Below are 26,016 nucleotides of genomic sequence, written 5' to 3' on the forward strand. Positions count from 1 at the left end.
CTGGTTCTTTTAGAATGAACCCATAGAATGGAGTGTAATTATCAGACTGCAATAATGTCTAACATTTTTTAAATTGTTTTTGGTTTATTTTTATTTATTTATTTGAGAGCGACAGACAGGGAAAGAGGCAGAGAGAGAGAGAGAGAGAGAGAGAGAGAGAGAGAGAGAGAGAGAGGGAGGGAGGGAGGGAGGGAAGGAGGGAGGGAGAAAATGGGTGCACCAGGGCTTCCAGCCACTGCAGATGAATTCCAGATGCATGTGCCCCCTTGTGCACCTGGCTAACGTGGGTCCTGGGGAATCGAGCCTCGAACTGGGGTCCTTAGACTTCACAGGCAAGTGCTTAACCACTAAGCCATCTCTCCAGCCACATTTTTGATACTTGCTGCAAAATTACCTTTCACAATTGTTTGCTCTCAACTTCTTCATTTAATATGCTTCTTTTTGAAAAAATATATTTTTGTTCATTTTTTATTTATTATTTATTTGAGAGCGACAGACACAGAGAGAAAGACAGATAGAGGGAGAGGGAGAGAATGGGCACGCCAGGGCATCCAGCCACTGCAAACGAACTCCAGACGCATGCGCCCCCTTGTGCCTCTGGCTAACATGGGACCTGGGGAAGCGAGCCTCGAACTGGGATCCTTAGGCTTCACAGGCAAGCGCTTAACCGCTAAGCCATCTCTTCAGTCCCTAATATGCTTCTTAATAGGGCTGAGATCTCTAGTTTGTAGTTATGTCCTCTGTAAAGGCCTTTGCTGTTGAGAATGAGCTCTTCTGAATGGCCACAGCACCCAATTTCTAACCCTTACTATGAATTCCTTTGCTCCAACCAAGCAAAATCCCATTTGGTTCCTAGAACATGCTGCAGTCTCTCCTGCTACATGTGACCCTACCCCACACAAGCCACAGGGCCTTTGTATGTGCATTTCTGTCTGCCTAGAATGAACTCTGGTCACTTCTTTCACTGGTTGATGTCCCTTTCTCTGTGCTGGGCATGGAAACTAGGATTTCACAAATGCTAGGGAAATACATTACCAATGAGCCATGTAGCTAACCCCAACTTCAATTTGTCCTTTTCCTCATTCATGTGTTTTGTTTTGGTTAACGGTGCTGGGGAGGACCTCAAGGGTGCTAGACAAGTGCTTTACCCCTGAGCAATGTCCCTGTAGCCCTGCTGAAGGCTTCAGTCTCAGTGCCTGTCTCAGCCCAGGCATTGCTTCCTTACCAGCTGGGACAGGCTCTAAGACTCTCCTTCATTGTTTCTGAATGCCCATCCCCGTGGTCCCACTCACAGAGGCACAGTGCACGAGTGCCCACCTCTTCTGTTGTCCACCGACCTGATCCAATGTGTCATCAGCATCTCCAGCTAAGTTCCCCTTGTCTGCCTGATCTTGAGACATAACACAGAAGAATAATTAGTAATTGTTACATTATGGGTAGCAGTTTCTATGAGAGTACATCTGTTTAAGCTCAGATTTGGTCTCCACACATAGTGAGCACATCACAAACATTAGAGATAATGGGTGTGGGTGAATGGCTCTCTTGTGCCTCTTGGTTCTCAGCTGTCTAATAAATAAGCAGAGGATGGGAGAGGCATCTCCTAGCAGCCCTTACCTTGGTGCTCTGAAAGTTAATTAACCTGTCCAGGTACACAGATGTGAAGTGGCACGCTACGATGGGACTCTCTGTCAGTATAAACTGCATTCTGTCAGTGTGTGTCGTAGCAGCTGGACTCTGAGCCCAGATTCAGTTCTAACTATGGTAAAGCCAAGGAGAGCAAAACCTCTGGTTTGGGATCTGCATTCGCCGTCCTCAACATCACAGGAGAGTTGAGGGAAACATCCTTAAGTATGACTGTGCTGTTCCCTTAGCTCTGCCATTCTCCCAGTCACTCTCTCTTTTCTACCCTACAGTAGTTAGGCTCAAGGTACCTTCTATACCTTATCTACTTACCCCCCACCCCTTTCTCTAACTTGCCCTCAGTGCAGATCCAATCATACCATTACCCTTTCTAGTGTCTCTGTCACTATTAGGCTAAGACCAGGCTGCACTGGCTTGCTTTCTGTGCCAAAATCTCTGGACCTTCCTCCCCACAGCTTTTGTGCATGGGGCAGAGATGATTCTTAGGATTCTTGGCCAAGTTCTGACTTTATTTTCTCTGTGTTGGTCTCATCTGGGACCTTCAGCTCCCTCCACACCCACAGTCATCACCCCTGCTGCTTTTCCTTCATTCATCAAATCATTTTTACCTGATGCCCCCTCCTCTGCCTTCTCCTGAACAGTGAGAACCACAAGGGCTTCCATGTGCACTGTGCTTACCATGGTAGGCTGTGTACACAGAACTATACAACATAAAGAGGCCCAGCTCTCACCAAGGCCCTACTCCTCCTGAAACCCCCATCTCACTTCATTTTCTCCTGAAACATGCTCTTGGTCTCCCAGCATGGTTAGATAGGAACTTGAGCTACACTCTGAGTCACCCATTTCATTTTCATGGTAGCACTTAGGGTATAATCATGAATACCCCAGGCTTTTCTGTCCATCGTTAGAAATCTCCCCCATCACAACACTAAGTAGTACTTCCTAAGCCTGGGTTTGCTGAAGGGCAGAGACAGCACGATGACAGCAAGCTTCGACTTATGTAGTCAAAGTCCCAGCTCCCTCTTCCCCCAGAAGACTGAGTTTTCATGAGAAACAAGAGAGAGAGAGAGAGAGAACTATTGGCACAGGGCATGTTGTAGCCAGTGTAAATGGGCTCATAGTGTCTGTAGGGCCGCACAGAGATGGACGCCCAAGCTGGACTGTGAAGGGGCAACTGGAGGAGATGAAAGGGATATCAGTGAAGGACAAAGTATGTAAGGCAGAGAAAGTTGACAGGGGTCAGGAAGCAGGTAGATAAAGTAGAAGGCTCACACTGCAAACAGGCACAGATGTATGTATTTACAGACTGAAGAAATTTAACTTCCTGCATTTCTGTTAGGTTCTAAGATGGATCCAAGACCCAGTAAAATCACTAACATCTGGGCACCAATACAGGCTTCCAGAAGTAAAACAGAAATATTTATGAACCTGTTGAGGGTCAGCCCTGTGCCATGAACCCTGCAAGAAATGCCCTATGTATGTATTATGGAATCGACTCCTCTCTGCAACACACGCAGAACTATAGCCCTGCTCATTAAGAGTGGAATGCCTTGGCTAGAGAGATGGCTCAGTGGTTAAGGTACATGCCTGTGAAGCCTAAGGACCCAGGTTCAGTTCTCCAGTACACGTGTAAGCCAGATGTGCATGCTTCTAAAGTTTGTTTGCAGTGCCTAGTGGTCCTAGTATGCCCATTTTCTCTCTCTCTCCTCTCGCCAACAAATAAATAAGAGTTCAGTGGCTGATTCCCACTAGCTCAGACATACAACTAGAAAGAAGTAGATTTTCTCTCTTGAAAAGACCAACTTGCTTTTCAGACTACTCAAGAAGTCATACCCAGGTCCCCTCAGCACTATTTCAAGTCACTGTTTCCACGACGGTTGTGCCAGAAACCTCCAGATCCCACCTTCTCCCACCCGAGTTTGCTGGCCTCACTCTCCCATGTGCTTCATGTCATACTCACTCACTTCCTGTGAACAAGGACTCTTCTCCTTGCCACTGTGGCTTTTGAAAAGAACTATAGGTGTCTATGCAGCTGGGGGAAACAGCATAGATGGGCCATCCATCCTGGCAACTGCTCAAAGTGACGCCATCCCCCTTGCCAAGGCACTGTGGACCAATGAGGCAAAAGTGCACAGCTGCACTAGCAGCTGCCTGGCCAGGGGTGGTCCCTTCATTGATGCTGTTTTTAGTCAGCAGTGCCAACGGAAGCTGTGTGCAACTCTGTAAGGCAGGTTCATCATTTCTCTTCAGAAGAGGCACCTAGGAGCCAAGAGTTTGAATAGCCAAGATCCTGTGCCTAGGGGTGAAAGCAGAAGCCAAACCTGGCTTGACTGAGCTCCATATTCCCCCGGCTTTGCTGCTTGATCTGGCCAGGACCCGGGCCCAGACGCCTGGGGAATGCAGCCTCTCCTGCTGTCGTAGCGCCACCCGGTTATCCTTGCTGTCTTCTCAGACCGTGAGCAATAGCTCTTTGACAGACATGAAGGTGGTAGTGACCTGTCTAGAACTGAGGCTGGCCAAGGCAGTGGGATTGATTGAGAGGGAATCATGGCTCCATGGAGAGAAGTGAAGAGGGCCTCTGGCTTTCTGTAACCAAACATAGTCCTGACACCCTTTCCTGAGCCCGAGATGTTACAGGGACATTGCAAAGTGCTTGGATTCACGTTGTGTGATGTCCTTCCACCTAGGCATCTGTATCCCCCTCACCACGCCCGTCCAGGAGGCTTGAGGCTGGGCAGTGCTATGACTGACTTCATAAAAACATCCAGTGGGGGGGGCTGGAGAGATGGCTTAGCGGTTAAGCGCTTGCCTGTGAAGCCTAAGGACCCCGGTTTGAGGCTCGGTTCCCCAGGTCCCACATTAGCCAGATGCACAAGGGGGCGCACGCGTCTGGAGTTCATTTGCAGAGGCTGGAAGCCCTGGTGCGCCCACTCTCTCTCTCTCCCTCTATCTGTCTTTCTCTCTGTGTCTGTCGCTCTCAAATAAATAAATAAAAAATTTAAAAAAAAAAACATCCAGTGGGGGCTTCTGTATATTGGTAGCAAGAACCATGATTCTATTGCAAATAGGTTTCTCTACTAGTATGCATCAGACTATTGATGCATAGATCTGCAGCTAGGCTCTCAAATTTGTGGAAGAAACTGGGAAGTCAGAGCCACTCTGTGGTTCGAGATGCCCTCCTTGCTGATAACTGAGGACACAGCTCCTGAGAGCTGGACAGAGCTGTATAGATGGGCTCCTGTGGCATCTGTCCTTCCCTTCCCTCTAATATGTCCTAACCTAATAACCAAATTGAGTTTATCTTACAGGGGGAAGAAGGCAAACAGGGCAGAGACGGAAAGCCTGGAACCCCCGGAGAACCGGTAAGGGACTCACATTTGTCATTTACACACACAATCCCTCCTTTCTCAGTAAGCCTACCTCTGTGTGAGGAGCTCCTGTGAACGAGGCACAGTCACAAGTGGGTCCTGTGCAGATCTTCCCTCCTTCCTTCAAACAGCCCTGCAGGGAAGCACACTGTTTTTCTTTGCTGTTGTGTAAACTGAGTCTCAGGAAGGTCATTCAGCCCATGACACATAATGATCTGGTGACCTCCCAGGGCTCTTGTCTTCCTTCCCTCCTCCCTGGGCTCTGTGCCCAGGTGACCTCAGTCCTGTAGATGTGAAAGGGGACTCTAGAGTTGGTAGGCTGGTCTGAAGAGGAATCGTGCCTCCTAAAGTCTTTTATACTGGCAGCTGAGCGGTACCTGCTATATGCTGCCCTGGGCTAAAGGTGATGGTGGTTATTTGATTTTTCCTCATGGCATCTGTCTTGGGCCACCCAGTAGGACAGACCGATCCGGTGTTCCTGAGGCTGTCCCTTTGCCCTGTAGCTGCTTGCTGGGAGGGTACAGGGCTTTCTCAAGACCCTTATCTGTGACCGCCGTCTCACCCTCCAGAGCTTGGTGATGCCTGTCGTCTGTGGCCATATCTCCACGATGATGATGATGGCAACACTCTGGCCTTCCCGAGTCAAGAGGCTGGGTGTGTCTCATATCAGAGCATGCTCCCAGGCTGTGTGCGGTACTGGGCTCCATCCCCAGCACCTCAAAACAAAGCAAAACAATACAAAACAAATCCCCACTCATGCAGGTGAGGGTGAAGGGCTGTGTGAGTAAGGAAGTGACCTAGGTTTTCCCCATGGCCTACACAAGCTTGGACGCATGTCAGGATACATGTCTACTAGCACTGTAGACAGCTGGCTGTGGGGAGGAAGACTGACTCTCCCAGTGGGAGCTACCATGGGACATCTCCAGGGATCCTTGATCCTGGGAAAGGAAAAGTGTGGTACAGTTCATAAGTCTGCCTTGCTTTGCATAAAAATAGGAGCCTATATTTTATTTTATTTTTTTGCATACATAGACATTCTGAGACAATCCAAGGAATGGTAATGAAAATAGGTCCTATACATGTGAGTGTTATTTATTTGGGGTGAAGGGCCTTAGGGACAAGAAAGAAACTCTACAATCCATGGCATTTTAGTTCCTTGTGCATTTTTTGTTTTTGTTTTTGGTTTTGGTTTTTCGAGGTAGGGTTTCACTCTAGCCCAGGCTGACCTGGAATTCACTCTGTAGTCTCAGGATGGCCTCGAACTCACAGTGATCCTCCTACCTCTGCCTCCCGAGTGCTGGGATTTGTGTGCCACCACGCCCGGCCCATTCTTTAATTCTGTAGTTTAAATTGTTCATTGACACAATCAAGTTTACAATAACTAAATTAAAATACTTAGTGTCAATGTGACAGCAATGATAGCAGTAACTAACTACCTTTGGATCAGGGCTCCCCTCCATCAGGCTATGCGACCTGCAGGTAACCAAACAGGCTCTCTGAGCTTCAGTCTCCTTCGCTTAGACTGAGGGTACCTCACCTCCTTGCCCTAGTCGCTGGGGGAGCAAACAAGGTGAAGAGCGTCCACTGCCCCAGGCTTATCTAACTTAATTGTTTTAGCGAGCTGCCCTTTGCAGTTGCCATAATTTATTCCTGATGGGGCCAAACTTCAGACCCTTCACCGCCACTGAGTGAAATTTCATAAACTTTTATAGCATGTGGTTCATGTTGCATGTAATTTGTTTCATCATAAACTATTACAACTCATTCTGAACCTTACACAACGTGCCCCAGGCACCTTCCTTGTCATTTTGCACTGTCAGATGCAGCGGTCGGAATTCACTGCCAAGGGAAGAGAGAGCTGCTCCAGGGAGAACTAGGAATGCTCTGTGCAGTGGAGCTAGCTGCCTGAGGAGAAACACTGCAGTCAGTGGGTGGAAGGCGGGTGTGGTGAGGAACTCAGGGATGGGGGACAACCATGCCCTTGTGGGATCATCTGGGGTGGGGCAGCCAGGCTTTCACTTCCTTTTCCAGTGTACACACCAGTAAAGTCCAGGGTTGTGGACGACCCCATTGGGCCCAGATAAGGAGGCTAGTCTAACATCAAGGCCAAGGTCTTCTAGCTGAATGCAGTCCAAGGGCTGAAACAGAGCTCAGAGCTCAGAGCAGGGATGCACCTTTGTCTTGAGAGGCTAGTCCTCTGGTGGACAGTGTCTGGGAGCACTGAACTTGGGTCCATCTGCATTGTGGTTTGAATGTGTCCCTCATAGGCTGCTGTGATTAAACATTTGTTCTCCAGTGGGTGGCACTGTTTGAGAAGGTTGTGAAACCTTTCGGAGGCGGAGCCTTGCTGGAGGAAGTGTGTCACTGGGCCTGGGAGGTGGCTCCTATTTTTATGCAAAGCCCAGCCACACTTCTGCTTCTTCCTCTGCCTCTTGACTGCTTCCCACTCCTGCCCACCGTGCAGTGCCTTCCCCACCATGGAAAAGATCCCCTTCTGGAATTGTGAGCCAAATCAAATCCTTTTCTTCCTGAAATTATTTCTGGTCAGGTAGAAGACCAATGAGAAATAGCTAATACAAAGTCTGTTTGTGAGGTGTCTGCTGGAGGAACTAGCATTGCTGATACAGGACCAGGTGTGTCCTGGGTAAAGAAGCGTCACACAGTAGACAGAGATGCTTGTCATGGACCAGGTGGGACTCAGTGAGCCCATAAGACAGATGACACCCAACCAGTTGGCCCCTAGTCGTCTATCCCGTAGGTCCCCTGGCTGATTCTGGAACTTTACTGTGTGCTATCCTGACAGTTTGTCACTCTGAGGGTCGTGGGAAGAAATTGGTACTGGATGGGCAGAACTTGGGATCTGCTGAGATCCTTAGACAGGGACATGGATGCAGGTATTGAAAGAGATCCCACAAAGTGAAACTCATAGGGAATGAAGGAACAAACAGAGCAGGAAGAGAGAACATAATGACGACAGGATGTTAGTGGTATTTCCAGAGAAAGTGGTTTCCCAGGTTCCCTGTGGGGTCTCCTAAGAATCTGTGAGGGTCACCCTGACAATGTCCATATTCTACATCCCCGAGTCATGACGAGGTGCTGGGATGGTTGACATCAAATGTCAGCCATTCCTCATGGAAACCCACTCCCAGAGGCCTTAAGTCCCATATACTGGAGCCATCTCCATCCAAACTCAGGTTCCTCTATAGCCAGAGACCTGTTACTTTGTGGATAGTGCGAACGGGAAGGTGTCCTTCTGCCAGGCTGGGGAGTGAGATTAGCTCATGGCAGCACCACTGAAGGTAGCATGCTGGCCCTCTCCATCCTGACTTGTTATTCCAAGTTCACAGGTTCTCAGGTAAGGGACACAGATAGGAAACAGATAGATAGACAGATAGGAAATAGGTGATAGACTGATGGCTGAACAGGTAGACATGCAGATAGATTGATGTTTTGGACTTTATATTATTTCGTGTTTTTGCATAAGTATGTACATATGATATGCATGTATATGTGTGTGGATGTGTATGCATGCATGTTGAGGCCAGGGGTTGATGTCATTGCCTTCTTTGATTAATCTCCACATTATTTACTGAGATGAGGTCTCACACCAACTAAGAGTTCACTGATTCAGCTGGTCTACCTAAGCCAGGAGGCTCCGGGAAACCCTTGTCTCCACTTCCCATGCCCTGGGATCACCTTTTCTGCCCAGCACTTATGTAAGTCCTAGGGGTCTAAACTCGGGTCCTTGTGGCTTAAGAATGACAAGTGCTTTATCCACTGAGCCATCCCCTCAGACCCTGCTTCATTTTAAAATAGATATCTAAGCATTTATTATCAACAAGGCTGATGTTGGTCTCTGGAGTCAAAAGTGCAACTAGAACCGAGCTGTGTGTCTTTGAGCAGGTGACTTAATCTCGCTGTGCCCCACTGTTCTGCCTGAGAGATAACCAGTGTGTTCTCCACCAGGCTCCAGTAAGGATTCATCGCCGTGCCAACCACTCTCATTGTGATGAGTTCCACAGCCATTTACAGTCTCTGTTGGTTGGTGTCACTGGCACGCTGGCAGCTTGGCCAGTGGAGACCTTCACCCTTGACAATGGGGCAGGGAGAGTCTAGGCCTATATGCCCTTGATCACAAAGACCTACAAATGAGGGTCACTCCAAAGTACAAAACAGACCCAGGGAGGAAATGACATTAGCGCCACACAGTTAAATTTGGACAGCTGGGGGAGGAGGGACAAGCAGATCACCCCAAGAGCAGAGCTTTGAGCCCAGCCTCCTGTTGGAAGCTTTCCTCTAAATCTAAGGATGGTTTAACCTCTCCCATCTCCCTGGAACGTGCCCCACATAATCCTCTAGGGTTAGTCTCTGTGAAATTGAGTTGCACAAAGTATTTGGGTAGTCCCATGTCTTTGGGTTACAGTGACTAAAGATCCGTAATACAGTCCCAAATGCCTATGAACCACATTTCTCCTTCACAATCTCCTCTGCCCCTTCTCCCCTCACTCTGAGTTCAGTACCTGGACCTCAGCTGATCCTTGGTCCTCAATGGCTTGCTTCAGTCTATATGGAAATTCCAAGTTGTCTGAGGTAATTTTGTGTAGCAAGAGTGTCCTTGTATCTGGGAGACTTTGCATCTGGGATGGCAGGTGACGAACGGGCTGTGAGTTGGAGCACAGGCCCCTGTGAGTGAAGCCAATGATGGCATAAGGAGAGCCTCTGCCAGGGCGCAGCGTGAAGCTACAGTGTCTCCCAGCTTTGCCATAGAAGCTTGATAAAAATAACACTGCCCTGGTCCTCAGTGTCACCATCATGAATGTAGTCATGCGTAGCTGCCTTGAAGGGCGTTTGTGAATGAAGCCGTTTATGATGAAGAGGGCTGTGGACTTTCTCATCGGGCCAGAGGCCCTGGCATTGGAAAGAGCACTGGGAACAGCTCATTTGTACTCTCCCAGGGAATCTGGGATTTTAACAGTCCTGTTTGCAGGTAGAGACTGACGTGGAGGAAGTATAATAGAAGTGCCAGGGGTGAGCTGGGGAAATGGCTCAGCAGGCGACAGCATGTACTGCACAGGCCCCAGGGCTTAAGAGGGCCTGGACTGGATCCGCAGCACTCATGCGAAAAGTCAGGTGTGGCCACCCGTGCTCGCTGGTCAGCCATTCTGACCAAAAATGACAGTGCCAGGCTCAGTAAGAGACTCTGATTAAGGGGGGAAAAATCAGAAAAGCAATAGAGGGGGACACCTAGTATAGTCCTTTGGACTTCACATGAGTGCACATGGGCCAGGGAGAGGCACGTACACATACATTTATACATTATACATACTCCCCTCCCACACACATAAGAATGTCAGTGATGAGGGGACAGGCACTTGCCTAGCCAGAAATTCTGAAAATACAGAGATAGGAAGGGCAGAACACTCACTACTGGAAAGTGCTTGGAAGCTAGATATATATATATTTTTTTTCTCCTTCCCACTGCAGGGTAAAGCTGGAGAGCCAGGCCTACCAGGAGCAGAAGGAGCTCGTGGCCCACCGGTAAGCACAGAGGCAGTGTTATCCCCACTAGAGGGAAGCCCATCAGCCACAGGGCTGATGCCAGGAGGGCAGGGCTGGCGGGGATTTCCAGGAGTTCCTACCCTGCAAGACACAGGTGCTTCTTTTATCAGTTCCATTTGGTATGTAGGCACCAACTTTGGCTTTATGTTCAATTTCTGGCAAATTACTGGCTTAGCTTTCCTTTATTCTTACCCACTTTATCCTAACTTGCATGGGCTTCCCATTGGATAATTGAATGTAAAAAGTAAGTTTCTCTTTGAGGTTTTTGTTTTATTGCATTTTATTAAGGCAAGGACTCCGGTATCCCAGGCTGGCTTCCAGTTCACCATGGAGCTAAGGGTGATCTTGAGTTATGACCTTCTGCCTTCACCTCACAAGTGCAGGGTCATTCACTCAGCACCACCCCCAGTTCAGGCCACACTGGGACTCGAACCCAGGCCTTCATGCATGCTAGGCAAGGTGCATCCCCAGCCTTTTTTTTTTTTTTTTTAGTTTAGAATGCTCCATAAGTAAATTATATTACTTAAGTAAGTACCACATTATAAACTCATGGGCAATAATAATGCCAATGGTAAGAAGAAAATGGAGAAAAAAAGGGGGGGCGGGGAATGATGTTACTGTGGATTCTACAACACGGAGGATAGTGTACATTTCCGATTTACTTTTCTGTATGTGAATTATAGCATCTGTATAGTTAAATCTATACCTAGTTGATATGCATGAACACTGATAAGTCTATAAAAATGTCTACTGTGGTTCCGCAGGGTAGGAGGGAAGTAATGATTACTGTGTTTTAGACTTTTGTCTATTCTTTACTTCTTTATAATGTCAAAGTTATTTATACAATTCCTTAAATTGTTTTGGAAAAATATGATGTTTAATAAAAATGCTAAAAATCTAATTATCTGGCAAGAAGTAGCAGATTAAAATGCTGGTTCCATTTCCTTAATGTTTTTCTTTCTACAAAAATTGATACATCATCTGACTAGTATTCAATAAAGAGGAAATAAAACACAAAAATCAATATTTCTTTACCCCAAATCTCCATTTTCCCCTCAACCAAACCAGCAGAAATCTGACCACAAATGAGGAATGTCATTGCCTGTGGAGATTAAAACTGAGAATCAGTGGTCCATTTTTTTTCCCCCAAACATACTTTAAATTGATGGTACCATTATATTCTTTCTAAAAGCATGCTAAATTAAAGACAGGACTCCTTAGTACAGAGCATGGAGCATCTCTTATAACTAAGCAATTCTGCTAAGTAACTACCTGGTTTCTTCAGACAAGAGATACCCGGAGACCCATTTCCTGGGAGCTAATTTAGGGGAAGACTCACGTCTGCCTTGGGGGTTGCCAGGCAGGAATGCAGGACTGTAATCCATGCAGTTAAGAAGGACTGAGTGGCTGAGTCAGAGAAAAGCATGGAAGAATTTCACAGATGTGGAGAGAGCCACATTTGGGCTCTCCCTTTTCTTTTGTCATAGTGATTTTGCGACCCTGATTATAAAGGGGACCTGTCTGTCCTTTGGTTTGTTCTGTGGAAGGGAAATCATAATATTCACCGCTCCTGTGAGGTGGTTCTTGGACTAGCTAAAGGAGAGAATAAAGCAGGCGGAATTTCCAGCCAGTGTATCTCCCCGAGGTGGCATTTGTCCCCAGTGCATTGGAGGAAGGCATGTCAGAGTCTCTGCTCTTGTGCCAGCTAGCCTTGGGATTTAGTTCCTCAGATACAGGCAGAACCACAGCTGTTCTGAACAGCCAGAGAGCTCTGTTCAGCTGTGAAGAGGTGGGTTCTGTCCCCGAGTTCATGTGTGGAACAGAGTCTCAGGGAGGAGGAGTCAAGCACCGAGGCTGCTGGGGGAAGCCGAGTCTGGGCTCAACCCCACCTCGCAGGAGCAGGAGCTTAGGGAGCTGTCCCCAGAGAGGAATGGACAGGTGGGTAAGGTGGTATCTCCACTACCCTCATGTCCATGGCGATGCAAGGGCTGCACGGAGTGAAGCTCTGGGTCTGAGGCTGCAGTGCTTGAAGCTGAATGCAAATCTGTGTGGACTTTATCCCGCTCTCCCTCTCCCCTATCTTTGCTCATCGGCAGCCACCTTGTCCTGAGAGCTCACGGTCTAGCGAGTTGCTGTGCAGAGTCTCACTTACTCTTCAGTTTCCCCGCGTTAGAAGTCCCAGTGGGATGGAGGGAGTGTGTCGTAACTCAGCCTGAGGCATGATTTGGCCATGCACTCTTGTCCACTGCCCAGTGAGGATCCTGGAGCTTGCCTGTTCTGCATCCTCCAGAGGCCACGAAGGTCACATGTTCTTACCAGCCATGGTGGAAAGAGGCCTATGGCTGCATTTCCAGGTTGTGACCACCTGATGTAGGAACCAAAGGCTCAATCCTCCCTGTTGGATCTTCAGCTACTTTATGAGCCAGGGGAAGAAGGAGAGCAGAGCCTGGTGGAGGCAGTGAGGTAGTAGAGACTGGTCTTGACTCAAAGAACTCTCTGCAGTCTCTTCCAGTTGAGAACAGAATGGAGTTTGGGCATGGGGGTTGCACCTTTAATCTGAGCTCTTGAGACACTGAGGTAAGAGGATCACTGTGAGTTTGAGGCCAAACTGGAGGTGCAGAGTGAATTCCAGGTCAGTCTAGACCCTATCTTAAAACATGAGGGGGGGTACCCTGTATCCGACAGGCTTAGTTAGGTGTGTATCACCTTGCCAGCTGATTGAAAGGCAGGCATGAACTTTGCACTTCCTTTTTTGTATTAATTATTTTTACTTTAAAAATATTTTATTTATTTATTTGAGAGAGAGAGAGCAAGAGTCATACAGAGAGAGCGAGGGAGAGAATGGGAGTGCTAGGACCTCTGGCCACAAACTGCAGACACATGCGCCACCTTGTGCATCTGGCTTTATGTGGGTCCTGGGGAATCAAATCTGGTTCCTTTGCCTTTGCTCATAAGCACCTTGACTACTGAGCCATCTCTCCAGGCCCATTTTTACATTTTTATGCATAGGCATATTTTTATCTCATTCACCCCATTCCCTTCTCTTGTCTTGTTCACTCTCATTCCTACTGAACTCCTTACACATCTCCCTTATACTTTAATGTTATTACCATTTCTTTTTCTTTCTTTCTTTCTTCCTATCTTTTCTTATTTTCCTTTTTTTTAATAGTCCACTGAATTTAATTAGGGTTGTTTGCATGTGCATGGGAAGGAGGTTACTTGTTGGAACATGGAGCATGGCCAACTTACCAGTGGCCACACCACTGAAGAAACTGTCTCTCCCAACTCCAGTAGAACTTTAGTTTCATTTCTCAGTAAGATGATAACAGAACCCATTTTACATGGCTTCAAGACAGTGAAATGAGGACACATGTCTGGATGCAGCACGAGGCAACGTGAGGCCCCACAAAGAGGGACTCTCCTTTCCTTACCTCCTTTCTGCAACTCTTCCCTGTCTTCCCTCCACGTGTGACGGGCTCAGGGCAGGACTTCACACCCTACAGCCCGAGGGGAGACGGTGAGCCAGAATCACAGAGTATGAAGTAAGGGGGTGTCTCTCCGGGTGCCTGTCTCTGAGCCAGCTTTTTCACAGACTAATCTCATCTCCTTACTTCCAGGGCTTCAAAGGACACACAGGTGATTCTGGTCTACCTGGTCCCCGGGTAAGTAGATAACTCACCATTGAAGACATTGCTGGTGACTCAGAGAGATGACATTACTTAAATAAAAGGACTGGGGCTGCAGGCAGAGCAGTGCCTTGTTACCCCAGAAAGGACAGAGGACAGGCCAGAGTCATTCCTTCTTCTGGACTGAATGCAGTCTAGATGGCTCTTCCAGATTGTACAGTGCCACACAGCCAGTTTGGTCAAAGATCCCAGGTTGAGGAGTGTCTCCATCATGTGGACTATGCGCTCTACCTGAGTCCTGTGAAGGGAGCCCTGGATATTAAGCTTAGTTTTCAGAGGAGAAACTGAGACCCAAAGAACATGGGTTATTTCCCCAAGGCCCCAGAGCCTGTATGTGAAACTCCTTGGCCAGATCGTAGATGAGAAGCCTCCAGAGCCTGTTCCTTTACCCTTTAATTCCTGTCTCTTTTGAATGCTTCAAATGAAAGAGACCTTAGGGTCAAGGGTCAGGTCACTTGCATGGTGTGGATAACTCGGAGACAGAGACAGTGGCCAGAAGATATGGCGGGATCAGATAAGCAGGCTGGTACGACCCGTCAGCTGGTGCCCCGCTGAGGAGTTAGCCGCGGTCCCCTCAGCTCAGTACCGGCCTTGGATCCAAATCTGTGCTGCAGTGCCCCGCTTGCTCTACAGGGGCGCTTTCCGCCTGGCAGCCCGGACTCCCCCAGGTCTGCAGGCGCCTTGTGGTTGAAGCAGCCTGTGGCTCAAAAGGCTCTGTCTCTAAGAGAGGCCTGTAGCTTAACTAACTCTATGCCTGACAGCAGCCTTGCTAAAAATTTCATTTATTTATTTACTTATTTATTTTATTGACAACTTCCATATTTGTAAACAATATCTATGATAATTCCCTCCCTCCCCCCACTTTCCCCTTTGAAACTCCACGCTCAATCATAACCCCTCCCCCTCTCAATCAGTCTCTCTTTTATTTTGATGTCATGATCTTTCCTTCCTACTATGGTGGTTTTGCATAGGTAGTGTCAGGCACTGTGAGGTCATACATAGCCAGGCCATTTTGTGTCTGGAGGAGCACATTATAAGGAGTCCTACCTTTCCTTTGGCTGTTACATTCTTTCTGCCACCTCTTCCACAATGGACCCTGAGCCTTGGAAGTTGTGATAGAGATATTTCAGTGCTGAGCACTCCTCTGTCACTTCTTAGCACCATAGTGCCTTCTGACTCAACCCCAGGTCACTGGCATCTGAAAAGAGGAGGTTCTCTAACCAAAAGTCGTAGTACCATTAATACATAGGAATGAACATTAAGAGAAGTGCTTGCTGGGAAGTTTGGTGAGCATAGTATATTCATTTAGCCAGACACCAGCAGACTTTATACCCGAGGGCTCATGGTTACCCCTGTTGTAGGTTTTCAGTACCAGGGAAGTATTGCCTCCTGTGGAGCAGGCTTCCAGTCCAATTAGAAGGCAGTTGGTTTCCCCCTCATAACAGACATTGCCACTATTGCACTGGTTGGCTCATTTGGCCTAGCTGGCCAAATTTAAGGCTTGCAGTGTCCACTGTTGAATGTCTTCACTGGTGGTTTCTCTTTCTCCCATTGAACTTCATGCTTGGTAGCTTTATTCAGCTTTCTTTCAGCTGGTCTACATGGAGGAAGTTTTCAGCTCAGCTCCAGCAGGATTTCTCAGTGACTTTGCGCCCATGTATGTGTAGTCTTCAGCAATAGGGTCTTACCATCTATTCCTGGTGGGAAACCAAGGGCCTCAGCAATGTTGTGTAATATTTTGGGGATATCAGGGACCTCCCTGACCAACAACTCACAGAAAAGTATCCCATCCCTGGTACGGAAAATTTTCTACTTCCATTATCCAAAAAGTAGGTTTACATGTATATGACTTATGTAACAGCAGATTTTTGTTTCTAGGGAGAACCTGGTGCCACAGGGCCTCCTGGACAAGAAGGGTTACCAGGAAAGGATGTAAGTGGGAGTATTGTGGTCTGCAGGGTTTGGGAGGACAAAGGATGGACACTTGAGAACCTGACCACAGTGGTAGAGGGCAGTGCTGTGAGGAGCACTGACAGGGAGTCACAGAATTTGGTCTTGCAGAGGAAAAGGATGCTTCCAACCTGAGAGAGGGTGTGTTTTCCTATGTCTCATGGTTGATAAGAAGGCCTTTCTGGATTCATTTAATTTGTCTGGTGGTACCAGTGATGTGTCAGAGATATCTTACATGGACACAAGAGGCATTTTATAGTTTATCCCAGATATCTATCTACCTTCTGTTCTCTTTGGTGCTCAAAATATTCATTAGCATCACAACCCACAATTACTATCCCCACAAACATCATCAACACCATCTCCCAACACCATCACCATCACTACCACCATCCTTACCACTGTCTTCACAACCACCACTGTCACTATCATTGTCACCATAATTTCTACCACTACTATCACTACCATCATCTCTATCACCATCATTATCACCACTGTCATCAAAACCACTATCACCTTCATCATTACCACTGTCACCAGCACCATCGTTATCATCGTTACCACTTTACCAACACCATTGTTATCACAACTATCATCATAGTAACCATTGTCATCATTGTTCCCACTGTCACCATCACCATCATCACAATCACCATTACAATTGTCATTACCGTTGTCACCATCACCATAGTTATCACTACCACCACCATAATCACCATCGCCATCGTTGTTCCCACTGTCACCATCACCATCATTATGATCACCACCATCACAATCACCATTGCCATCATCATTACCACTGTCACCATCACCATTGTTATCACCACCACCATTATAATCACCATCACCATCATTATTACCACTGTCACCATCACATTACCATCAGTATCATCACCACCACCATCATAATCACCACAACCACCTCCACCACCATGAGCTGTGTCTCACTTTAGAAATCTCAGAGGTCTCTTGTTTTAATTTGGCCTTGGAGTCTGTGTAGAACAGATAAAGTCTTTCCCAAAAAACTGTGAATGAAAACACTGAGGTCCAGAGACTCAGACAAGGAATCCAGCCTCGAACCAGTATCTCCCAGCTCAGTCTTCACCATCTTCCCTACCCTTTCTCAGAGATTGGCTGCCTGCTTATACCTTAGAGCTTGCAGGACTGCCTTGCATATTAGGATGACCTTCTTGGAATGTGCATATGGTGAGAAGCATGGGCACCAGGTCTTGAGGTCCCAGGGGACCTCCTGCCAGCCCTTTCGCATCCTTCAGCATCCACCAGGGAACTGTTGAGGTGGACCTTCCTAGAGCTCTTGATGTACCAAAGCACATTGGCTCCGTGGCTGCTGTATTGTGAGCAATGGAGGAGCTGAAGGGGCTATAGGGAAATCCAATCTAGTTCCCATGTTCCCCTTCACAGTTATAAAGACAAACCAATCCAGCGTATGAAGCCCCAAGCATGCAGTTGAAAGTACAACACACCTCAGACCCACTCCAGTGGGATCTTAAACCTTAAAGGGTAGTTTGAGAACTTCCTGTAACCCTCATTTCATATTAGAGAGGAAACACTGCAAAGAGTGCCCCTGGCAGGAACAGGCCATGCTGACCTCGTCCCACAGTCAGAGTGGGGCTTTGATGGGAGCCCTGTAGGCTAGCTAATAGGCAAAGGCTCTCTTCCTCCACCTAGGTATTTTGGGTCCTTTAATATATAAGCCAGTCTTTGTGGTAGTAGAAATAGGTATTAAGAAGGATAAAGGCACTCCTGATAATGGGCTGGTGAGCTGAAAAAGACATATACCCAATAGTACCGGGCCAAAAGCTCATGGCCCATTAGAGGTCATTTGCAGAGCATCCACCTCTCCAGTGGAAACTAAGTTTTCTGACGTGTTTTCCAGCCCACAGTGCAGTAGTGTGTCCCAGCTTCTGGGGCTTCATCCGCAGCACTGGTGGGGTTTTGCCATGTCCAGAGGCTGCTTGGGACACTGTGAAGTGGTGGGGCTGAGTTGCCACTGCTTTGCACGCTGGAAAGTGCCAAGCACATGGCTGGCAGGTATTTACAGAGGTGCCAGGGGCAGCAATGATTTCCAGCCAGCGAACCAGAAGGAGAACTACCAGGGAATTGTTCTTCTGTTGGTTCAAGGTGGGGCCCCTTAACACGACTGTGGACTAGGTGGACTGTGTCTGAGCCAGTGAACAAACATGATGACAAATGAGGGCTGTCAAGCATTTCGTCCTATGGAACAAGTGTCTCTGCGTGTGGTTTGAGTCACTGGAGATTCATGAGGAGGCGTTTGGTCATACCAGTGGGTCCTTGGGCTTGTTTGTGAAATCTGGGCCTGCACTGTCTACACATGTAGTCTGTGATATATGATATTGCTCTGTTTCTTTCAGGGTGACACCGGACCTGCAGGCCCACAGGGTCCCCGAGGACCCAGGGGCCCACCGGTGAGTTTTGCTTTGAGAATAACTTGTTGCATAGGCCAACAGGGCTGTAACCATGGTGATGTTTGCTTGGCTTGTTCCAGTGCAGAAATATTATGTTGTCAAAATTTATGTCTTGTGTCATAGTGAGTGCTGAACAGTTCCTGCCCTAAGCCCAGAGTGCCCTTCTTACACAAGCCTCTGGGTCACCCATGCATATGGGATCTCCTCACAGGACCACAGGGGCCCTGAGGGATGCCGTCCTTACGGACTTGGATTCTTTACAGATTAAGCTGTGTGCAGGCATGAGCTCCCTGCAACTGCTGTAACGAGCACCACAACAGACAGTACCTTGCTTCTTGGTTCTGGAGGCTAGAAGTCAGTTGTTGGTAAATATTTGCAGCATTATCCATTTCAATTCGTGTACCTAAGCCTATCCTGCTTTTGTCTAAGAATAGCCAGATAGCACGAGGGAAGACAGAAGGTAGCTGTCCAGTGCTGTGTGAAGAGAAATGCATTTGAACAATGGAGAGACGTGCAGGAGGCATCAGCGGGTGTAGTACGGCATGCTATTTTTCAGTCAACTTCGTAATAAGTGGGAGTATGCCATAAAACAAAGATGAGAGGTATATTGTAGTAAACACATAAAGCCAGCAACATTTATGACCGGTGTCCAGCTGTCAGATGTCGTGTACCATGCGTTACTGTAAGCGCTGTCCTTTCCTATGCCTGCTGTGGCAATAGGCCTGTTTGCCCTAGCGTCACTTCTAACCTGGGAGTGCTGTCTTGCACTGTGGCATCAGCATGCCTATGATGTCACTAGACAATAGGAATGTTTCAGCTCTGTTGCATGTGACTGTATTTATAGGTTGTTTAATTTATAGCTGTGGTGACTGAGAATGTATGCACAACCTAAAACTCTTCATTTTGAAATCTATAGTCACACAAGTATGGACATAATCCATGTGACAGCCACCTCACCACCCAGACTTTAGAGAAATATCGGCCATTTCAGTGCTGGCGACTGCATGAAACACCATTTATTCATTTTTTTTTTCCTCCCAAGGCTGTGAGGCAGGCACTATGACTTTATGTATTTACAGATGAGAAATGGAAGCCCAGAGATGCTCACAGTTTGCCCAAGCTCACAGGGCAGCCAGGCAGCTATGGAGCCACTGTTTGGACTTAGGAGTGTGCAGCTTCAGGCCCTACCTTAGACCTGTGTGCACCGGGTGTCCTTGTCAGAAGGCTCATCCTGGAGGGCGAGGCTCAGAGCAGGAGCTTGGCGCACAGAACATTTGGAAAAGGGATGCAGCCTCGATTCTTGAACAGCATTGGGGTCCTGAGGAGCTTCTGCAAGAAGAATGCAGCATATGGTTTGACTCTGAGGCCCAGCAAGAAACCTGCCACAGCTGCCATAGGTCTAAGTGCACAAGAAACTGGTGGCCACGAGGACGAGGGGCAGTGTTGGCATCAGGTGCTACCTTGTCTCAGCCCTCCTTTTTTCACAGACAGAGGGAGGGCCAGAGGGAGAAGTTGGAAAAGATGTAATTTCCATAGGGATGAGCTAAAGCAATATTTTTAGAGGGACACAGATGGGTTGGTGGGCGGATGGAGTGCAGGGAGGCAGCGCTAGCGTCTCTGGGAGGACGGAGCATGCTTTCCAATCGCAAACACTCCTTGCTGTTCCCACTCCAGCCCTCACTCCGTCATCATCCCAGTCAGGGGCCTGGGCTTTCTCTGTGTCCCATTTGCCTCAGTTACTGGGAAGATCTGGTAAGCTGAGGTCCTTGAATACCCATGATCCATCCCTTGAGCACATTATAGACATAAGGTGAAGGATGTGCATCCGGTCACTAACCCATCAGCCACGTCCTTAAGGAGGGCGCTGCTCCATAGCATGGGACTAAGTTCTGCCTGAGCCCAGAGCACAGCTTCTCTACTTCCCTGTCAGGCGAGTTACTGAACATTGCTGTGCCTCAGTTTCTACCCCTGCAAAATAGTCACTGTGTTTGCATCAGCTATGAGCATTGAGCTAGAAGAGGGTCTGGTTCGTCAGAAGTGCCTGGCCAGGGTCAGCTGTAAGTACCTGCTTCTCCAGTTGCAGGATATTCATTCTCACCCTGTGATTACAGGATGAGCAAGAGTGGATCTCTGTGGCATTCTTGCTCCTTTCATCTAGCAGAGACCCCCCATGTCTGTCACCGTAGTAGATGCTCGGGATTAAGAGCCAAGAGAACAGACTGCCTTGGACTTGTCTTATCATGGGGAAAAGCCAGGCAGTCAGAGCACCCAGTGGGAGGCTGGGTGGACAGAGAGTGCTGAGATTCGGGAAGTTCAGCCGTGCATTTTAGGCTCAATGGGAATTTTCTTTTGACCCTGAGAGAGGGCAACTACAAGTATTCCTCAGCCTTCTGAGTCTGTTTTTACTCTATTAGGACTCTTCATCTGATTGTTTTAGGTAGACAGGGATAATGAAGAAGTCTAGATTCTCCTGTTAGCACCTCCCGAGTGCTAGGATAAAAGGCTTGTGCCCCCACATGGAATCTTGTTAGTCAGATATATCCGTGAAAATCATACATGTACACAAAGAAATCCTCAAGTTATAGAGTGTTGGATTCAAGATAGTCCCAGAATCTGGAGTGAATGGACGCTTCCACTCCCTGCCTGCACGACTGCACAAGCCATTGAGCATCCAGTGAGTCCTATGGTGTCTTCATCTATTAAGTGGGTCTCTAATGAAGTGGGCTTGTTTATTCAGTGACCACCCCATGTCTGGTTACACTAGATGGTCGCTTTGTGCATCCCAGGATGGGTGAATGTGGTTTATTTACTGTGCCTGAACTGCAGGCACCAATCACTGAGCAAGTCCTCTTCATGCCCACGGACTCATTGAGTTCCACAGTAGTGTCATGAATTAAATATCACAAGCAGGCTCCTTTTACAAGTTGAGGAATGCTGTCTGGGAATTGAAGTGGTTTACTGAGAGATACAGTGGCCGGAGTGAGAACAGCACATGTGATCAGCTCTTCCACGCAGCCAGGCCTGTTTACTGCCCTGCCCTATGCTGTCCTGGCAGGAAAATCATTTCTGTTTCTTCCACCAGGGTAGCAATGGATCACCAGGATCCCCAGGAGACCCTGGACGTCCAGGAGCCCCGGTAAGCCCTCTTCCATGGCTGCTGTCAGCAGGGCACACTCTGAAAGGGCACAGGACTCACATCCCAGATTATGTGGACGCTGTCCCTGGCGATACATGGGTTTGAATGATACTAGTGGATTAGGAGCTAGAGAAACAGACTACTTTAAAAGTTTGGTGTGGGGCTGGAGAGATGGCTTAACTGTTAAGCAGCTTATCTGAAAAGCCAGAGGACCAGATTCTAGACCCCAGGACCCACATAAGCCAGATGCACAAGGTGGCAATTGCATCTAGAGTTTGTTTGCTGGCTAGAGACCCTGACACACCCATCCTCTCCCCCTCTCTCTCTGTCTCTGCCTCTTTCACCCTCTCTCTTTCTCTCAAAGAAATAAACTTTTTAAAAACTTTAAAATACATTTTTAAAAAGTTTAGCATGCATATTATTATATTGCTTGCTCTCTGCTATCTAAACTACAGACACCTGTAACTACCAGACATTAAAATACGCAGTTAGTGGTTAAAAGAAAGGAAGGATGGGGTCAAACTGGCCAACTCTGACCATTTCAGATGAGAAGGTGAGGCTGCAGCAAGGAAATAGAGGTGGGGACAGGGAGTGCAGAGGAACTGAGGGTCAGTAATAGGTCAAGAAAAGAGGATGGCATGATAGACCAGAGAGTCCTAGGCACTAAGCAGAGGATTCAGAATTTGGGATCCAGGACTTGATGAGGAGAGATATGGGCCATGATGGGTTTTTGAGGGGTTCTAGGTTTAGGTAACTCTAAGCCTGGCCACTAGTGCTTAGATTGAAAGCCCTATTCAATAAACACCTGACAGTGTGCTGAGTCAAACAAGAAGCAATTGGTCGGGATGATGTGCCAGCCGGTTGTTGCCAGCTACTTGCTGGCACTGAGGAGCTAGCCAGAGTGATCAGAAACCCACATGTTCAGGACCATCCAGGCACTCGGTCACGCTGGGGGAGAGCATCCTATTGCATTAGGGGCAGTGGTTTCTTCCCCGTGGCAATACTCATGACCTCCATCAGGAGAGGAGCCCTAGTGTAGAGGGCCAGGCTTGGTGAGGCAGAGCAGAGGGGGTAGGTAGGAGTAGACCATGAGGCTGGATCCGTTCCAGGGACAAGCTGGCCCCAGAGGAGCTGACCCACATGTGGGGGCTCTCTGAACACCTGCCATATTAAGCTACAAAGGTCTTTCCAAAAGATTGTACCCCCCACACCATGAGCTCTGGTCACCTTGTCTAAGCAGTGAACCACCTCAGAGAAGACCCCGGAGGCACTGTACACATCTGGGCATTGTTGCTACGTAACCATCCCATGCTGTACTGCTGTTTGAATGGAAAGACTGTGCCCTCCGCATGTTATCAAGGCTCACAGGTCCCATGTCTCTTACTGACTCACCTTCTCCCATCACAGGAGAAGGGGTCTTATCTTCTGTTTGGTGGATGTCTGAGGACTTCAGAGCTCAGAGGGGCTGTGAGCTTTCTGACACTGGTGAAGTTGACATTTGACCTGTTTTCTGCCACAGGGTCAGAAGGGAAGCAAGGGAGAAAATGGCAGCCCAGGACTTCCAGGCTTCTTGGGTCCCCGTGGGCCTGCGGTAAGCAGTGAACTTGATGGGAACAAGATGCTAGGCTCTAGCTGTGACCCCAACTTTCAGTACAGCCCCCACTGCCTCTTGTGTCTTCATTTTCAGTTGTCCAGGTCATGAAGACATAGTGTTGGGTCAGAGTGCCTCACAGTTTAGGAGAAAGTGGAAGGCTGAGAGGTCACATCTAAATGGAACTCCCACCCTCCCATCCCCTAACATCAAGACCCTAGGGACACCCGATAGCAGCCTCTTTGTGTGTGATTGTGTCCTCACTCAAATGGTGTGACTGCATCATCTACCTCTGAGGATCCATTGAGATGTTCCATATAGAAAGACTTATGGTGCCTAGCCCACTGTAGGGTGTAAGTATGAGTGACTGTGACTGTTTTTTGTGAGTCATACTGGTAATAATGACCCTAGAACTTGAAGGACTTTGCAATCATTGTAATGATGGGCAGGTTTGGGCCACAGAGCCTGAACGTGTAGGTAGATTGTTAAGAGCCATGGGGTAAGCATTTTTCCTGCTGGCATATTAGTCTGGGTCCCCCGACTTGACTGCTCAGTGCAGAGAGAAGCTGCTGGGTGATTCCTGTAATGCTGAGGGCTCAGTTACATCAATGGTGAGGTCACTGCTGTGTTCTGTGGGCTGTGATGATTCACACTGAAAGATGGACAAGGGGGGTATGTGACATGCCCCCCAGGAAAGCGACCCCGTGCCCGACCAATCCCTGTCCAATGTCCCGATAAGTCCATCTCCTCCCAGTGGTCTCAGGACTCCTCTTCTGCTAGTTCTGCTCTGCATGGTCCTTTCCAGTCGTCTCTACTGGACATATTCATCAGTTACTGCCTCCTCCATCCCTTCATTGGAGTCTGAGTTCCACAGAGCAGCCAGGTGTCTCTCGTTTCATCTTCATGAAGAAAACAATACCAACAACAAAAACAGATTATTTGTGCAGCTCTGCCCCACACTGGCAATATTCTTCAACACTGCTGTACTTGAAGTTAGTGGGACCATATACATGGTGCTGGCGTGGCGGCACTTCCCACCTCTGGGCTGAGCAAACTGAGACACAGTCAACTTCATAAAGAGGTTGTAAAAGGAGCCCAGATTTGAACTCAGAGCCCAGTGTGTGACAGCCTGTCACCCGCAGGTCAGAGCTCCCTTCTCCCCTTCGCTTCCCTTCCCTCCCGCTAGACAACTGGTAAATCCGGCACACTGGAGGCCTGCGTGGTGGAGTGCCGCCCCGCCCTCTGTCAGATTCGTTGCTTCCTCGGAGTTGTGCAGAGTCGACAGCCTCCTCTGCTGTGTTCTCAGGGAGACTATCTGGACCACTGAGCCTTTGGCCGGAACATGGCTTCAAAATGTCTGCTTTGGAGAAAGTCGTGCCCTGGGGCCAATGTTGCGAAGCCACTGACTGTGTGTTCTCTTGCACAGGGAGAAGCGGGAGAGACAGGAGCTCCAGGCAAGGAGGCAAGTATGCCCAGTTACTTCCTGGGTGACCCTTACTGCGGGAGCCCCAGGTGGGTGCCAGGGCTGGTGGCCTGTGCCGCTCGCAGGCCTTGAGCTCAGCAGGCCCCTCCCCGACTTCTGCCCTCTGCTGCCATTGTGTTGAAAACGTTCGTGCTTTATGTGCACAGTTACCGTGTTTTAAGTTCACAAGCTCTCGCAAATTATCCATGCCCCTGAGGCACTGGGTGTTTCTGGGCTAAAGTGACTCATTGAGTCAGCTTCAGACGGACGGACATCAGTGTGCTTTCTTACGGGGGGCTCTGTCCACTTGCAGAACGATGAGCTGGACTGGTTCCTCCAGTGTTAAGCTCTGGGGTTGGTATTTGTTCCTCCCAGTGTGTGTATGTGTGGTGTGCATGCATGTGTGAGGTCATATGTGGCGACGTGTAGCCGCGGGTGCACGTGTTGGTGGAGGCCAGAGGAAAACCTTGGGCGATGGTCCTCAGGCCTCCACCATGTTCTGAGAGAGATCTCTCACTGGCCTGGAGCTGTCTGGCCATGCTAGACTGGCCGGCCAGTGAGCGTCAGCCATCTACCTGAATGCCCTGCCACACCCACGCTGGGATTACAGGTGTGCACTGCCCCACTGAGCATTTTATGGGAGCCCACGTGTTTGTGAGGCATAGCGCTTTACTAACAGAGCCATCTCTCCAGCATTGACTATATTTGGGGTACCTACTGAGTGCAGAGTGAGGTGTGGAGGGGGAGCACTGTGCCTCTGAAATCCAGGAGCTTCGGTCCTGCTTTCTAAATGCTTGCTGCCTATGGGCAGGGCAGACAAGCACACCTTCGCCCCCGCTTCCAGGGAGAGAAAGCTAGAGGAAAGGTGACTTGTGTAGGACAGTAGACACTGGCCAGAAGGCTCAGGTCAAGTTCTGCGGGGAACGTGGCAGGAAGCTGGGGACAAGAAGGAAGGCTGAGAGATTCCCGGTGGAGAGATGGGCAGAATCAGCGGCCGGGAGGACGCCAGTGTCCCTGCAGTGCCCACTGGTGTGATGCTTCTTCTTCCTGGTGGACGGCCCCTTGGGGCCGCAGGGACCTAGCAAAAGGCTACTTTTCTCCACGCTGAGTAGGCAGAGAGGGCTTTCTGGAGGGTAGATGTAAGGCTGGGTCAGGCCGTGTGGGAAGCAGGATGGA

The 26,016-nt window shown here is 48.5% G+C and overlaps 1 protein-coding gene across 1 annotated transcript in view; it reads left to right on the forward strand.

Annotated features, from left to right (window-relative positions):
* Col22a1 (collagen type XXII alpha 1 chain) overlaps nt 1-26,016 on the forward strand; it is a 266,961-nt gene that overhangs the window by 224,355 nt on the left and 16,590 nt on the right. The window contains exons 51-58 of the mRNA XM_012948295.2: nt 4,950-5,003; nt 10,494-10,547; nt 14,186-14,230; nt 16,133-16,186; nt 18,598-18,651; nt 21,734-21,787; nt 23,307-23,378; nt 24,805-24,840. Of these exons, the coding sequence (XP_012803749.2) occupies nt 4,950-5,003; nt 10,494-10,547; nt 14,186-14,230; nt 16,133-16,186; nt 18,598-18,651; nt 21,734-21,787; nt 23,307-23,378; nt 24,805-24,840 (423 nt within the window). The remainder of the gene's footprint in view (nt 1-4,949; nt 5,004-10,493; nt 10,548-14,185; nt 14,231-16,132; nt 16,187-18,597; nt 18,652-21,733; nt 21,788-23,306; nt 23,379-24,804; nt 24,841-26,016) is intronic.

The sequence above is a fragment of the Jaculus jaculus genome, chromosome 2, assembly GCF_020740685.1.
Source record: "Jaculus jaculus isolate mJacJac1 chromosome 2, mJacJac1.mat.Y.cur, whole genome shotgun sequence".
Classification (NCBI taxonomy): Eukaryota; Metazoa; Chordata; class Mammalia; order Rodentia; family Dipodidae; genus Jaculus; species Jaculus jaculus.